The 16,476-nt window shown below is 35.6% G+C and overlaps 1 protein-coding gene across 2 annotated transcripts in view; it reads right to left on the bottom strand.

Annotated features, from left to right (window-relative positions):
- Positions 1-16,476, bottom strand: part of GABRB1 (gamma-aminobutyric acid type A receptor subunit beta1) — a 393,971-nt gene that overhangs the window by 118,642 nt on the left and 258,853 nt on the right. For both annotated transcript variants that reach the window (XM_032334222.1, XM_032334220.1), the window contains exon 5: positions 3,212-3,294. In XM_032334222.1, coding sequence (XP_032190113.1) covers positions 3,212-3,294 — 83 coding nt within the window. The remainder of the gene's footprint in view (positions 1-3,211; positions 3,295-16,476) is intronic.

The raw sequence follows: 16,476 nt of genomic DNA, 5'->3' as shown, positions 1-16,476 counted from the left end.
TATGTGCCATTAACTCATTTTATAGCATCCCAGGGCCAAGAAACCATTAATGGGCTCCAAGTTCAAGTAAATTTTCAATTTTACAAGCCTTTATGGCCTTTCCAATTTTACTTGACTAGATGACATTAAAGTAAAGCAAAACCTCTTTAATTTGTCTTGAAGGACATAACCAAGAAAAACATTTCCCTATCCTTGGGATGGTAATGGGAGAGAATATAAGCCAGTAATTTTTGTAAGGTAGGAAAAGTTTCCACTCTGTTGGTCACAAAGTGTGATTGCTGCAATCTTACATTGGCAGACGTCTTCTTTATCATTCTTATCTCCCAACTAATACTAGAGCTTCTCATTTGTAATCACTTTAAAGCTCAGTTATAGTCTTCATAAACTGTCAGTTCAGGGAGAGTTATTCCAGCAAATAACGCAACACAGTTCTCTTCAAGAAGAGTTAAAAAATAGATAACTGACAGATTCAGTTTTACTGGTGCTTAGCAACATATCGATTATGTACACAGGCAAAATCAAGCAAAGCTCATTCAAACTCCGTATTATTGCCATATGTTACTTACTTACTTGAAGTTATTACTCTTAAGCTTTAAAATCTCTTTAAAGTGGTTACATAAAAAGGGATACATTTTAAGTAAAATATTAAGCTAAGCAATGCTGTCCTTTGAGGCCTTTGAATTTTTTTTTTTTTAGGTTAACATCAACGGAATCAAGGACTACTTGGTTTCCTGCATCCACAGACTACCCTCTCTCCACAATTGCAATCATCTGACCTTTTATCTAAAGGCAAAATTCTGTTTCAGCTTCTGAGATCTAGTCTAACATTGATCAGGGATAATTTTAGGAAATATAGACCAGTCTTTGGTTGATTCAGCACCCTAAACCTTGCTGAGAGAGTGGTTCCAATTTGTGTTACACTTCTAATCATTTGTGTTCTGTTGCCATGCTCGCTTATTGATTGCAAGGTTCTGTGATGGAAAGTATATCATCTGGGTTTGAATCCCCACTTTATCAATATCCTTGCTCTGTGGTCCTGGGCAAGTTATTTAATTCTCTGAGGCTCAGATACATACTCTTTCAAATGTTGTTATGAATACTTATGGTACAGAGGTATTATACTAATACCTAGCTTTTGTTTGGCAAGTAGAAGACAGTTCCGTTTTTTTTTTTACCCCTTCTCCCAGGTTCCTGCCGTCATAGACTCTATATTGCACCATTCTCCAGCCTGAGTTTTTGTTCTATTTTAGGTAAATAGCTTTAGGGACAAGATTTTTGTGAACTGCTATTGGATTACTTTGATGACGGTCACCATCTGCCTGCATTCCTACATATTAGCTGATTTTAGGGTCCTAGTTACTATGCCACATCGATCTATCTGGACAACTGATTGCATCTTACTGAATTCTCTCAATGATTATGATAAGCTCAGGTCATTCCCTTTCCCTTTTGCCTTATATCGTTTTTATGATAACATTGGACTATCAGGTTTCTTGGGCTTCCCCCCATTCCTGCCCCACAAAAGTTATGTTTAATTTCTGCTTCATTTACAGGTTTTTTTTGGTCATTATGTGATATGATAAATGGACCTAAAAGTCAACTGCTTTTGAAATCTGAACAAAGAAAATCCCCTGCTTAAAGAAAAAATATAAAACTATGATAACAGGAAAACTTGATAGGCTTCATAAAATAACATGTATATTTTGTGAGAAAATGCTGCTAATTTTAGGACTTGCAATCTACAATACAGAAACAATTCAAGTTAAAATCGATTACTTCTTAAAAATTTTGATTACATCTTTAAATGAATGGTGTAAACCAGAAAATCTTGGAATTTCAAGAGGTAGTCAAATCCTAATGCTGACCAGCACAAAAGCAAAGGTAACAATTAGCAGAACCAATGGAAGAGGGGTCAAGTGTAAAAGCTAACCTGTATGAATGAGTAATGAATTCATCCTTCTTTTTCTATATAAGTTCTAACAGTTCAAGTTCAGCCTAGATTTATTATACGTCACTAGCCATTAATAAATAGCTGGGTTCGTATTCCATTACCGTAGTTGGAATTTGGTTGTCATCAGCATTTAAACCAAAAGTCACCAGCAATACTTTCTTATATTAACATCTTTCAACCAACTTACTTATACCATGTATTTTAAAATGAGAATATTAGTTAAAAAATAGCTCATGAATGATATTGTTCACCCCAGGTTTAGTGGGAGTAGATCAATGTGCATGTCTAAATATACAGCTCTTTCTACATAAACATCTTTATTTATTTCTAAGCCTATATATAATAAAACTAGAAAATTAATGTAATTGTTTAATAATCAGACACTGGTGAATACATTTATTATTTATTCTTTAATAATACTATAGGGTCACCTGGAATTTTCCTTTGCCATTTTGCTGTTTAGGTCTAGAACTATTTTGGATTACTAAATAAATATCTATTTCTCACATTACATTAAGCCATGTTATAATGCTCTGAATTACTTACTGTCACCCTTCTGTGACCCCCAAAACCAGGAAATTGCCTAGGCATGATAATCACAATAAATGGGCTCAACTGCTTGTATGTTGAGCTGAGAAACAGTGAAAGTCAATAAGAATAAATATTAGTGACTAAAATATTCTAATTGTTAAGAAAGCAGTCAGTGAAAAACAACCCAAGAAGACAAACAAAAATCAGTCACTAGACTCAAAAAATATCAACTCTTTGGCCCAAGCACAAGCCTCATGAATGCCATTTATCATCCTGTTCTTCCCGTGAAGAAAGACAAATGTGCCCAAGACTCTAACATAGTGTTTTTGTAAAAGATAACAATTTACAGTCATTCAGGTGCACAGACTGTAGAACCAAAAACAATCTCACAAGGTCTTTTCATATTAAAATGTTTTTCCTCTCTTATTAATGCAGCTTGGATATTAGAAGTCCTTGGGGGAAACTCTACTCTAAGGAGAAAAGCATGAGTTCATAAATTGTCCAGCTAAAATAAGTAGACTTTCTCTAATGGTTCAAAAATACAACTGCATTGAAATGACCCTTGAGCCACCAATGTGAGAGAAGACGTCATTAGACTGTGAATCTCTTGAAAAGTTGGCAGGGGAGTGTAGCTAAAAGTATCCCAGTACCAATTATTCAGTGCAAGGTTGAATTTAATTGGGTCAAGCAAGCATCCCTCTTTCTCATTCCCCTGTCCAAGGAACTCACAACTTTCAATCTCCAGAGTGCAGTTCTGTTCATCCAGAGGATATCTTCGTAGGTCCATCATACATGCAGCTGTGGTTGTGATCCTGTCAGGATAAAAGAGAGAAAAGATAGCTTCATAAGGATGATGACTTTCATTGCCAGGCTTCCCAGCTCCAAATCATGTGCACCAGCGGACATCAAAATCTTGTGATGAAACTTTGTGAAGGTGAGCAGATTAAGTTCAAGTCTTTTTTGCTGCCCACTAGGTGTGAGCTTATTGATCTCCATAAGCCTAGGTCCCCTCATCAATCAAAACACCTACTGCAAAGGACGGCTGTGAGGAGTAAAAGAGATAATGTGTTCAAAGCTGCTAGCCTTACTTAGTCAGTGCTCCACAAATGATGGTCATGTTACAGCTGTTATTATTCCATGGCCCTTCTTATACTTACTAACATCTAGCAATGTCTGTGACAATATCTACAGCAAGTCTGGCCTTATGAGTAGGAGGAGATCAACACTATGCATCAAAACCTATCTCCCTCTCCTGCTATAACATAGTAATAAAACAACAAAAATGACACGAATAGTAAAATCCACCCTCCATGACATTTGGGGCCTCACATTCCCCACTTTTAGAGAGATTTTGAGAACTCTGAGAACCTCATCTACCTATACTCAGCAGGTAACATATAACCAGTAAGGAAGCACTACCCGAGGATTGGTGTTCATACCGTATTTACCAGCTTCTGCTCTCCACTCAGCTTATTTGTTTATGCAAATCCCAGGACCTTGACTCTAGATATCCTACTAGGGTTTCCATTACCTTTCCATTTTCTCTTGCCTGTATAAGTTTCTTAGAATGTGGAGTCTGAGAGTAACTTAAATTCCTGTGGTTAGTCCATGCTTGCAAATATTCAGTATCACTTTGGAATTGACAAAGTACATTTAAAAAAAAAATTACATGATCCTTCTCCAAAAGTAATGTGTAATCATAATTTAAAGAACTCAAGAGATTCAAATTTAGTTGTGTTTCCTTTCTACCTTAATCCCCAAGAACTACAACATTGGACATTTTCCATAAATACTCTGTGTGCAAAAGAAGACACATATGTCTTCTTAAGGGGAAACGTCTTAGATAGCAAACTACCATGTTCCCTGTTCTGAACCTTGCTTGGATTTGGTTCTATGTCAGCAAATAATAAGCTGTCTTTAAAAAATTTACTACAGCAGGTTCAGCTTTATGGAATAATAATAATAATAATGATAATAATTTATTTTTCCAATCACACTTCAGTGGGCATTTACATCATTTCCTATTTTTTTACTTTTACAGATGAAGATGCTCTGAATATATTGATATATTCTACTATCTCTGATTATATCTGTTGGCTGTTTCTAGGAAGGGAATTTTTAGAAAAAATGGTATGTACACTTAAAATTATGCTACATCACCCTTCACAGAGGTTATGCCAATTTATACTCCCCCATCAACAGTGTATTTATTCAACAAAGTATTTCTCAAACCTATGATTTTTTGTGGCTGCTAAGACAAGTTATTATTTTGGTCATTTGTGCTAACCTAAGTGATACCTTCTTAAAAACATTATTGAGAAATACACTAGCTGTTTCCAATTTCTCTTTGGCTTTCCTTACCTAAAGAAAGAAAGTTTAGAGGCGCCTGGATGACTCAGTCCATTGAGCAGATGACTCTTGATTTCGGCTCATGTCATGAACTCAGGATCCTGAGATCACCCGATCACCCCGTGTGGGGCTCCATACTCAGTGGGAGGCCTGATGTAGGTTCTGTTTCTCCCTCTCCTTTGTACCTTCCCCCAACTTGTACTCTCTCTCAAATAAATGAATAAATCTTTTTTAAAAAATGAAAGTTGACCAAGGTGAACATTTGCATGTTTCCTTTGAAGTCTGTCTTAGACAGGACTTTGTTCAATTTAATCAGATTTATTGGAGAATTATATAAGAGCAGAAGGAATTCTAAAACTCAATTAAAAATTTCCTCAAAGTACTTTATAAAAAAATATGAAGTTGTATTCCAGAATTTAACCCATAAAAGTATTTTACTAGATGCCTTATTCCTCCCCACTCCCATTATCACATGAATTAATTTTTTCACTTAATAATATATCATGAATATCTTTTGTTGCCAGAAAATACAATTCCACAACATTATTTGTATGCCCTGCATAATATCTCAAACACCCTCAATAAGATGACACAATGAATGTTTAAAATGCTTTAAAAATCACCCATCTACTATATCGACTATATTCTTTGTTTAATAGCTGCTTATGAATTAAAAATTCAGGAGGATATGATCATTCCCTAGAAATTAATAGTGTGGCCAGCCTTATGATCCCATGACTTAGCCAGTAATTCTCAACCAGGGATTATTTTCCCCTACAGGGACATTTGGCAATATCTGGAGACATATATTTGACCATGAGACTGGGGACAGAGGCTTGCTACTGGCATCCAGTGGGTAGAGGTCAGAGCTGCTGCTAAAACACAGTGCCCAGGATAGCACCCAACAATAATGAATTACCTATTCCAAAGTGTCAGTGGTGCCAAGGTTGAGTAACCCTGCTACCATGGTGGTTTTCAAATATTTTTCCTCTGAGGACAATTTTAATAAAAGGAAATCTTCCAGAGAACCTCAATATATAAAATACAAATGAAATGAAACCATGTTTTGTAAATATAAAATTATCTTATAAATTCAAATGTTGACCTCTATTTTAATGGGCACAGAAATTTGAAGGCAGGGAGTACAATGAGAATTATGGTCTTAAATCTCTCCCAGCACCAGTTATTTTTGTGTTGAGTTTTATTCGTATAGTATCAAACTATTCTCATAAAGAAGGAAACATTTGCTTCTAAAATCTTACTTGACTGGCCACGGGCTTCTTTGAATTGGTAGGGGGGACCCCCCCAGGTGATAAAGGAACCTCCTCTATACTCAATCACTCCTTTGTGAAGGTTCAGATACATCTGTAGATGGTTGGACTCTAGTAGGTGTTTAATTATGGATTAAAGGGAAGCTTTACTTGTTGCTTTATGCTCTGCATAAGTTAATCTGGTAGCAAAAGTTAATACTATGATGGGTCTTGAATGCATTAAAATGTAGCATAGGACGCATTACAGTGTGCATGCTTCTTATTATAGTTTAAAATTATAATATTTAAAAATAAAATTAAAATCAAATATTTACGGAACTATGGGAGTTCTTTAGGAATACTTGAGAGCATCATTTGAGTCCTGTTGGTCAGTCTATCACATTTAATTGACCTCATTTCCAGACATGTGTCCTCAAGTGCGTGAACCACATCATATCAGAATAAGGACATGCATTGAAATCTTTTGTTGAACCACTGATTCACAAGTTGTGAAGCTCTGGAATTTTTACAAAGCAATTTGAAAAACCAAAAAAGCATTGTATATAAATGAACAACAAATGTTTCATGGTTATGTGTACTAGAGTTGTGAGTGATTAAAAAAAAAACCTTTTGTAAAGCATAACTGAATTTACTGTTGCTGTTTGTTATGATCAATCCATTTGGCAATCGATAGATTTAATATCTAATTGATAATCACCTTGTTGTATAGTTTTCATCACACCAGAGGCTTGCTCACAATCTGATGATTTTTCAACTAGTATCACTTGGACCAGTTTCCTTCTGCCTCAAGTTCTTTACTCGAGGAACTACAGAACACGCATGAAAGAAATTGAAGAAGACACAAAAAGATGGACCATTCCATGCTCTTGGATTGGAAGAATAAGCATTGTTAAAATGTCTATACTGCCTAGAGCAATCTATACTTTTAATGCCATTCCGATCAAAATTCCACTGGTATTTTTCAAAGAGCTAGAACAAATAATCCTAAAATTTGTATGGAATCAGAAGAGACACTGAATTGCTAAGGAAATGTTGAAAAAGAAAAACAAAACTGGGGGCATCATGTTACCTGATTTCAAGCTTTACCACAAAGCTGTGCTCACCAAGACGCATGGTACTGGCATAAAAACAGACACATAGACCAGTGGAACAGAGTAGAGAGCCCAGATATGGACCGTCAACTCTATGGTCAAATAATTTTCTATAAAGCAGGAAAAAATATAAAGTGGAAAAAAAGACAGTCTCTTTAATAAATGGTGCTGGGAAAACTGGGCAGCTATATGTAGAAGAATGAAACTCAACCATTCTCTTACACCGTACACAAAGATAAACTCAAAACAGATAAAAGACCTCAATGTGAGAAATGAATCCATCAGAATCCTAGAGGAGAACATAGGCAGTAACCTCTTCGATATCAGCCACAGCAACTTCTTTCAAGTTTCATTTTGAAACCAAGGAAAGTTAAGTAATCACAACTCAAAAAGGGAAAGAATCACGACAGCTCTAGGAGCTTGAGCTGTTTTTGAAAAGTGTCTGACTTTCTCTTAAGAACTTGACTTTAGTGAAATAACTTCTTTCTTAGGATCTCTCTGTTCCAAATTTCAAATTCTCCAGAAGATTTCATTGGTTCAACTTGGATTAGGTGTCAACTCTTCCAAAATTGTTTAGTAAGAGCTGGAAAGAAAGTTGCGCTTATACAAATGTTGTCACCAGGGACTCACAAAGAATCTCTTATCTCAGGAAAGAAGGAATCATTGAAGCTCAGCCAGGGACCCCTACACACATAGGAATTCATAAGTTTACGTTATGGGCTGTAGAAATGCATGCAACTGAGTATTGGTCTCTGCTAATTTAAGGGTTTGGCATTTCTAGATTTTGAAATACTTATGGCTAAGTGAGTAGAGTGTCCTGAGCTCTTTGTGAGAAAAAAATTACTGAGCAAGAATTTCTAGGATCATCAGTAAAAAGAGAGATGTCTCTGGGTAGCAGCTCTTCTGTCTTCTGGGTGAGAAGCAACAATGAATACCTCTAAGAATGACTGCTCTGATGTTTCCATTTGTTCACTTTGCCAAATGTGGTTGCTCAATAGTGGTTAGTCACCTCCACAATTGATTAAAACATCCATATGGGAGTGTACTCACAGTGTGGCTGAAGCAGCCTGAAATCCTAAATATTCTACGAAATCTAACGTGCCAAAAATCACAAAACTGAATGGGTTGAGAGCTTCAAGACTGAAGTGATTTTTGAATTTTGTTTTTAACTTTCAAACCCAAGTCATTCATTCTGACTGTGTGAAAACATTATTATTGGTTGATAGCAAGTGAAAGTACAATAGAGTAGAACCAGCTAAAGGTAAGATCATTAACTGACTGTTTTCCTGAACACAGACTTCCCAGAGACACAGATTCATGAAAGCATAACATTCATCTGTCTTCTTTCAAAGGCCTTTCAAATGGCTTACATTATAATCCAATTTATTGACATTTTGAAGGTTAGGTCAGAACACGATAATAGGCCGTTAGTTAGAAACTATGGTCCCATGAGACTTTGGACTGAATGGGAATTATGTTGCTGTAATATTCATTTATTAAGGTGTATGTTGCATGACCACTGACCTTAAGGTCACTGTAATTGCAAATCATGTATATTTGATGTCTAAGGGTAGTATGACTCTCATTGCTGAAAAAATATAATCCAGGAAGTCTTGGCTTACAAATAGATTAAAACCCAGTCTTCCCCACACCCACGAGTACATAAATATACATATGGAGAGGGCACTTCTGCAAGTAAAAATGTAAACTCAAATTAATGAACAAATTAGGCCATGTTACTGAGAATTTCCTATAATCTTCAACTCTATAGTGGCAAGCTCCCTGTAGAGCAAAATTATACTATTTATACTATCTATATGAAAAAATATGAGGAAGGAGAGAGGAAAAAGAACCTCAAAATGCTGAATCAAAATTACACCCTCTACGATTGGTGAGATTGATGGTAAGTAGCAGTGATAAGGTAGATATCAGTATCACTTAGAAACGGTGGTTTGAAAAATGGCCTTTTTGGTCTCTGAGCTGCATCCTTAATACATGTCAGGCATAACACCCAGAGAAACTGATGAGGGAAGATGGGTGGGTTAGCCTGAGTCCTAACCAGTGAGTACACAGATCTTCTTCCTTAGCTAACACTTACTGAATGGTGAAAAGAAAATGTATTATTTTCATATTTGGCACCAAGTTTTATTTTACGTAGGCTACTATGTTTATGAAAATACCTTGGTATTTGAAGGTGAGAGTCTGAGGCTGTGAGACATGAAAGATAAGGAAATGAAAGGAGAGGGGCTCAGTTGTTAAGCATCTGCCTTTGGTTAAGGTCATGATCCCACGTTCCTGGGATAGAGCCCTGTATCATGCTACCAGCGGGAAGCCTGCTTCTCCCTCTCCCAATCCCCCTGCTTGTGTTTCCTCTTTAGCTGTCTCTCTGTAAAATAAGTAAATAAAATCTAAAAAAAAAAAAAAAAAAGAAAGGAGATAAACTACTATGTGAGATTTAAGAGTAATTTAAGTTTGGGGAAAGAAAAATGATGAAGTAGCAAAATTTTTAAAAAGTTATATTTAATATTTAATTAAAGATTTTGCATTACTATGATAATCAATTTTCTCTACCCCTAAGTTAATACCAAGACACACACATACACACATGCAGGGTAAAGTCTTCTGTAAATGTTTTATTTTTATTCTTGGAAAGGGCTGGATTCTGTATCTTGACAGCATTCATGGAACAGTACTCTATAAATCAAACCAATTCAGTGAAAGCCAAGATTCTAAGTCATAGATGATAAAATCATGTAAGCCCTTTGGGAAACCTCAACAATCCTGGAAAGGCACTGGACTCCCACAAATAATGGATTGTGGATTTAAGCTACTCTTACCTAGATCTTAAAGGACAGATTGATAGTAGCTAATACTGTGCAGGAATCTTATATGATGGACACTATGCTAACCATCATGCAGATTATATTAGTTTCCTATTGCTGTTGTAAAAAGTTACCAAAAATTTAGTGGCTTAAAAAACACAGATTTATTCTCTTACATTTATAGAGGGGAGGAATCCTAAAATCAAGGTTTTTTTTTTTTTTTAAGATTTTATTTATTTATTTGACAGACAGAGATCACAAGTACACAGAGAGGCAGGCAGAGAGAGATAGAGGGAAGCAGGCCCCTGCTGAGCAGAGAACCTGCTGCAGGGCTTGATCCCAGTACCCTGAGATCATGACCTGAGCCGAAGGCAGAGGCTCAACCCACTAAGCCACCCAGGTGCCCCTAAAATCAACGTTTTAACAGGGCTGTGTTCCTTCTAGATTCTCTAAGAAGAATTTATTTTCTTGCCTTTTTTGGCTTCTAGAGGCTGCTTGCTTTCCTTGGCTCATGGCCCCTTCCTTCATGTTCAAAGACCATCATTTCAATCTCCGCTTCTGTCTTCACATCCCCTCACTCTCTGACTCCACTGCCTTCCTTTTATAAGAACCCTTGTGATCAATTACACTATACACATCCAGATAATCCAGAATAATCTCATCTCAAACTCTTAAATTAATCACACCTGTTAAGTCCTGTTGACTGGTAAGAGATCATTTTCACTTGTCCTAAGAATTAGGAGATGGACTTCTTTGGAGGGCCATTATTCTGACGACCACATATGCATTATTTAACTTATTATTTAAAACTGCATTATTATGTGGATGTCATTTTTAATGCTATTTTCAAAGATAAAGAAACTTACACCTAATGGGGTTACGTTTACATAAGCTGTAAGTGTAACATCGGGATTCACATTCAGATAGGCTAGACTCAAGATCTGAGGTTTATTTTCTCCCAGTTACTACATTCAGGCCAGATAAATCTAAGCAGAGAGCTGTTGGTTCAGTGTAGGAGTTATTTCTCCTATAGACAGTAAAATATATTTAAAAAAATTAAGAGTTGACCTTACCATATATATATATGCAATGTTCATTATCAGTAATGACTCATCAGTTGTTCAGAACATACTTTACCCAATCAATAATGAGTATACAAATGATAGAGGATGCACCAGGAATCAGGCAATCCTGTAAGCATCAAGGCTACAGTGGTGAAAAATATTCAACTCACTTTCATGCTGTCATAATTTTGGGAGTTGGTTGTTTTTAATACCATCAGGTCTCAGAAGATAGAAGATAAAACCACTGTCTATTGATTTCACAAAATAGCCACATATGATATGCTTACTTCTCAATTGGGTAAGCCATCTTTGCCATTTTTCTAGAGATGCGAGTATCTTACATCAGAGAAATGTTTATCTTATCAACATAAGATAAGATTCTAAGATGCCAAGAAATCATGAAAATCAATCAGGAGGAATAGAGTTCAATCCTACACTTAATTCATTGCTGGCAATTTGGACAAAAGTTGCCTTAGCCTGGGTTGGTGATGCTCTAAGAAGAGAGGTGTTATGGAGGTAGATGCTGTGTGGAACAGAGAATGAAAAGAGTGCTATTATATGCACACATAAGTTCAATGATTGGTATGTAGTAGTCACACAATTCACCCTAGCTATTATTATGTGCTTCTAAATAAATAAATAAATAAATAAATAAATGTAAGATTACTGATTCAAATACAATACAAATACATTGTAAGATTAATGCATGGTCATTATAAAACATCTGGGAACACAGAAAATTACAGATAAGAGAATACAAATGACACATAATCTTATTACTGCAATCTCATTAATTTCCTTTCTTCTACGTATATTGTTTAGCAATGTAAAATTAGACTGTATTGAACAATTTACTTTGCTGTTTTTTGGTTAACCTTGAAGATAGGAATTTTCACAAGTTAGCAATAGTCTCCATGAACATGCTTTGAATGGATATTCAAGATCTTGTTATACAGATAACTTGTGATATTGAGCCATTCCTCTTGGATGACATCATTAGTTACTCTTTAGTTATGCTTTAAAAAATCCATGCTGAATAAATAGCATTCTCATGGTTACTCTTATATTTTTACTTTTCGTTTTTTGATTCCAGGTTTCTGCTTTCTTTTCTCCCTCTGTTTTGTACTTTCACTGCTGAATGTTAATGACACCCTTCTCAGTGCAATCCCAAGCAGTTGTTTTCAGGTAATTAGCTACATACCAAATGTTGTGTAAATGGGCTCATTTTTATTCATTTCTGTCGGGCCAGGGTGATTCATGAACCACTTTGTGAATATGAAAAGCTGTTCATAAATTAGAGAGTCCTGGGGCAGGGGAGCAAAAAAAAAATATGTAATAATAGGGCAAGAGTAATTAATAGACCCAAGCATCCTGTGCCAACTTTAGTCATCTTTTACCTTAGATATCTGGCTGAGTTTAAGACAGACTATTTTTCCCAAATACATCACTATTTTCATATAGCAGTGGAGTATAAGACCATCTTTTACATTTCTATTATGCATAATATTTCCTAATAATGGTTAGCTGAGATCTGTGTTAAGGGGCTGAAAAAAATATGGCTACCTCTTCCAAATCAAAGCATTTTTATTCTCATTATATTGATCATCAGGAATTTCTGTGATGCACTTTGAAGAACGAAAATAATAACTCACACTTAAACAATGAGAGAGGACTTAAAAATTGAAGTCAAAGTCAAGTCAGATGTTTACCTCGAATGGAAGGCTATAACTTGGTAATCAGTAAGTGCAAATTAGCTAAACAAGGAGTCAGATAGAATTAGGTAAAACAAAGTTGTGGATCTTTCACAATTATTACTTTTTTTCTTTGTATATGTGAACTGAAAATATTGATTTTTTTGTTTGTTTCCAGTTTTTATGTAAATTCTAGTTAGTTAACATATAGGGTAATATTGGCTTCTGGAGTAGAATTTAGTGATTCCTCACTTACATATAATATCCAGTGCTCATCATAACAAGGGCCCTCCTCTTAAAACCCATCACCAGTTTAGCACATCTCCCCATCCTCCTCACCTCCAGCAACCTGGAGTTTGTCTCTATTGTTAAGAGTCTCTATGGTTTGCTTTCCTCTTTTTTTTTCTCCCTTCCCCTATGTTCATCTATTTCATTTCTTAAATTTCACAAGTGAAATCATATGGCATTTGTCTTTCTCTGACTGACTTATTTCGCTTAACATAATACACTCTAGCTCCATTCACACTGCACGTGGCAAGATCTCATTCTTTTTGATGGCTGAGTAATATTCCATTGTGTGTGTGTGTGTGTGTGTGTGTGTACACACTATATATATACACCATGCATAATAAATATATATACATACATATGTATATCTCACTTCTTTATCCATTCATCAGTTGACAATTTTTTGACTTATTTGCAAATTTGCTCTGTTGCTTTGCCATATGATGGTTTCTCCCAAAACAAAGTGCTCACACATTTACTGAAAGGTAATCAGAGTAATCTTGAAATAGCATTCCTGATGGAGTAAAATAAGGTTCAGCAGTGATACAGCGTTAATATACTATAATGTCTTAGGACAATGGCTTCATGCTGAGAAAAATATAAAACAAAGTAAAACCCAAAGGACATATAAGTTAAGACAGGAGTATACATCATGCAAAGTTTCAAGCTCCCTATCTCAGTAGGAAAGCAAGGCTTGGGCCATCATTCTTTTCCTTTTTAAAATATATAATACTCTCTAGATGCAACCATGTCAAAGAAAAATAGGGAGAGAGAAGAAAAAAGGAGGAAAACCAAGAAATAGACTATAGAGACCGCAGTGATGGTTACCATGAAGGGATAAGTTAAACAGGTGATGAGATTAAGGAGTGCACTTGTTGTGATGATGTGTTGTATATAAATACTGAATCACTAAATTCTACTCCTGAAACTAGTATTACACTGTTAACTAAGCAGAATTTAAGTAAAAACTTGAAAAAAAGTTAAGCTATTTGAGAGGTGATTGTGTATTCTGAAAGACAAAAATAGGAAGAGGATTTTATATATTTCTAAGTTATTGAAAATACATTCCAGATACTGCAATAATAAAATATAATAAATAAAATAGTGAAATAAAATACTATCTTTTGTCCCTGTGGTTTTATAAGCATAAATTCCCAAAATGGAGCTACAAAATAAAATAAGGTTTCTTTTCTATTCATTTTATTATGTATCTATGGCCCAGCCATTCTCCTTTAAGATGCATACTCACTTATACACAAGGAGATGAAAATAAAGTGTTTATCAAGGACTCCTTATAATAGAAAAAACAGGTAAACAGCCCAACTGTCCAGCAAGGCAAAAGGGATACACAACTCTAGTGGATAGGCTGTGGACTACTGACAGCAGTTCAAATGAAAGAACTAGATCTACATGTATACACATGGGGCTATCTCACATAATGTTGTGTGAGGAAAAAAAAAATAGAAAGGATGCCTATAAAAAGCTATATATACAATAGAATATGACTCAGCCATAAGAATGAAATGCTACCATTTGCAATGACTCTTAACTACAGAGAACAAACTGATGGTTTCCAGAGGGGAGGTGTGGGGGGGGATGGGTGACATAGGTGATGGGGATTAAGGAGCGCCCTTGTTGTGATGAGAACTGGGTGATGTATAGAAATGCTGAATTACTGTATTGTACATCTGAAACTAATACTACACTGTATGTTAACTAACTGGAATTTACACAAAAACTTGAAAAAAATAAAATTTTATGAGACCAAATTATATGCCTTAGGAAATCACATGTGTGTGTGTGTGTGCAGTAAAATAAAAAAGAAAGTGTACATTGAATTCATAAACAGCAATTTGGGCATAGTAGTGTCTCAGCAGGGAGGGGTAGGGTAAGGAGAAGCAGTAAGATGAGATGAGTTGTAGCAAGTTCTGAAAGTTTTCTTACCCTTCCTCCATAGTTTCTTCTCTCTCTGTCTTCCTTCCTCCCCTCCCCCCTCCCCTCCTTTGTCCATATATCTGAATAGATAAATCTTCAAATAACCCACCTACACTCTTATTTTAAATGTTGTTTTAAATTAGGTATAGCTGCCTTTCTGTCCCTACCCTAGAATTACTGTTAAAAAGTAAAGGAACACAAAGTATATCTTTCCTTCATATCCTCTATACCTAATTGTAATTAGTAGTGGAAGATGATTATAATCTTCTGAAATGAGTCCCATCACTTAAGAGACCTATCAACTTACACAGATTTCCTCACATATATATCTCATACATAACGAATATCGTATGTATTTCCTCATATATTTCTCATCACAATTTGCAATTATGCATCTGTTTGATTACTTGTTTCTTGCGTGGCTGCTTGAATAGATGGTAAGTGCTACAGGGGAAATCACCTCTTAATGATTCATTTACTGGTGTCCAGCCCAGTGTCTGGCACAGAATGAAGGTGTACATTAATGGAATTAATATACAACTTCAGGAAACACTGGAATCATTACTTCTCTAGAGAAGAGAGAAAAAGACCACTGTGCTGTTTTTATTAAAAGGCTATCAGTGTTGCTTGGAATACAGATTGAAAATAAAGATCATTTTCCCCATGCCAACTCAATTTCTTATTAAAAAGTCATTTGGGGTCATTTGCTAAGTAAACAGCCAGAGGCTGTTGTCAGTTGGATAATTTTTTAGGGCCATGAAGCTTCTTTGACGGACGCTTAAATTGAGCCCCGTGTCAGAGTCTGTTTCATTTGCTAGGATTTTTGCCATGTGAGAGAAGAGTGGCCATAACACTAGTATTTGCATTAAATAATCCAAATGTAGATATAGGTTCGCAGACACCCTCTTGCCTTGCTACTGAGAGATCTTACACACGAGGTCTCAAGGTACAAAAAGTTGGTTTCCTTTCCAGAAGCAAAATGGGGGCTGTCATTACCACATAGGTGAATGGAAGGGGACTTCAGTGTTTCGTCTGTGTCAGATTTCTCTCTAGTGATTGGTGAGTAGACCAGGGAATGGACTTTTTCTATGTGAAAAGCAAGAATTTAAATAGTATGAGATTTTTGTTTTTAATCATTAACACACTAAATTTACACCAGTACCATTAGAATGCTAGCTTCATAGGCAGTTAATAATTAATAATTTGGGTTGTTTGATTTTTCAATTGAAAAAGTGAAGAAAAATGAAGGAATGTTTGGACAACCTAGAACTGAAGCATACCTGGACATAAAGGAAGAAACTTAAAAATAGGTTGTGATAAGGGATAACATGCTGTTGTTCTTATGTATGTAAATTATGTATAAATAGCATAAGTGCAATTCTAACTATCATCATCATTCTCCACTGAATATTAGCGATGCACATTTACCTCTGTTTATTTCTATTTACACTGAAATCCTTAATTGATGGTTATACCTGAAGAA

Source organism: Mustela erminea, chromosome 2, assembly GCF_009829155.1.
Source record: "Mustela erminea isolate mMusErm1 chromosome 2, mMusErm1.Pri, whole genome shotgun sequence".
NCBI lineage: Eukaryota > Metazoa > Chordata > Mammalia > Carnivora > Mustelidae > Mustela > Mustela erminea.
The sequence above is the reverse complement of the archived record's forward strand: the minus strand, read 5'-3'. Positions and strand labels throughout refer to the sequence as shown.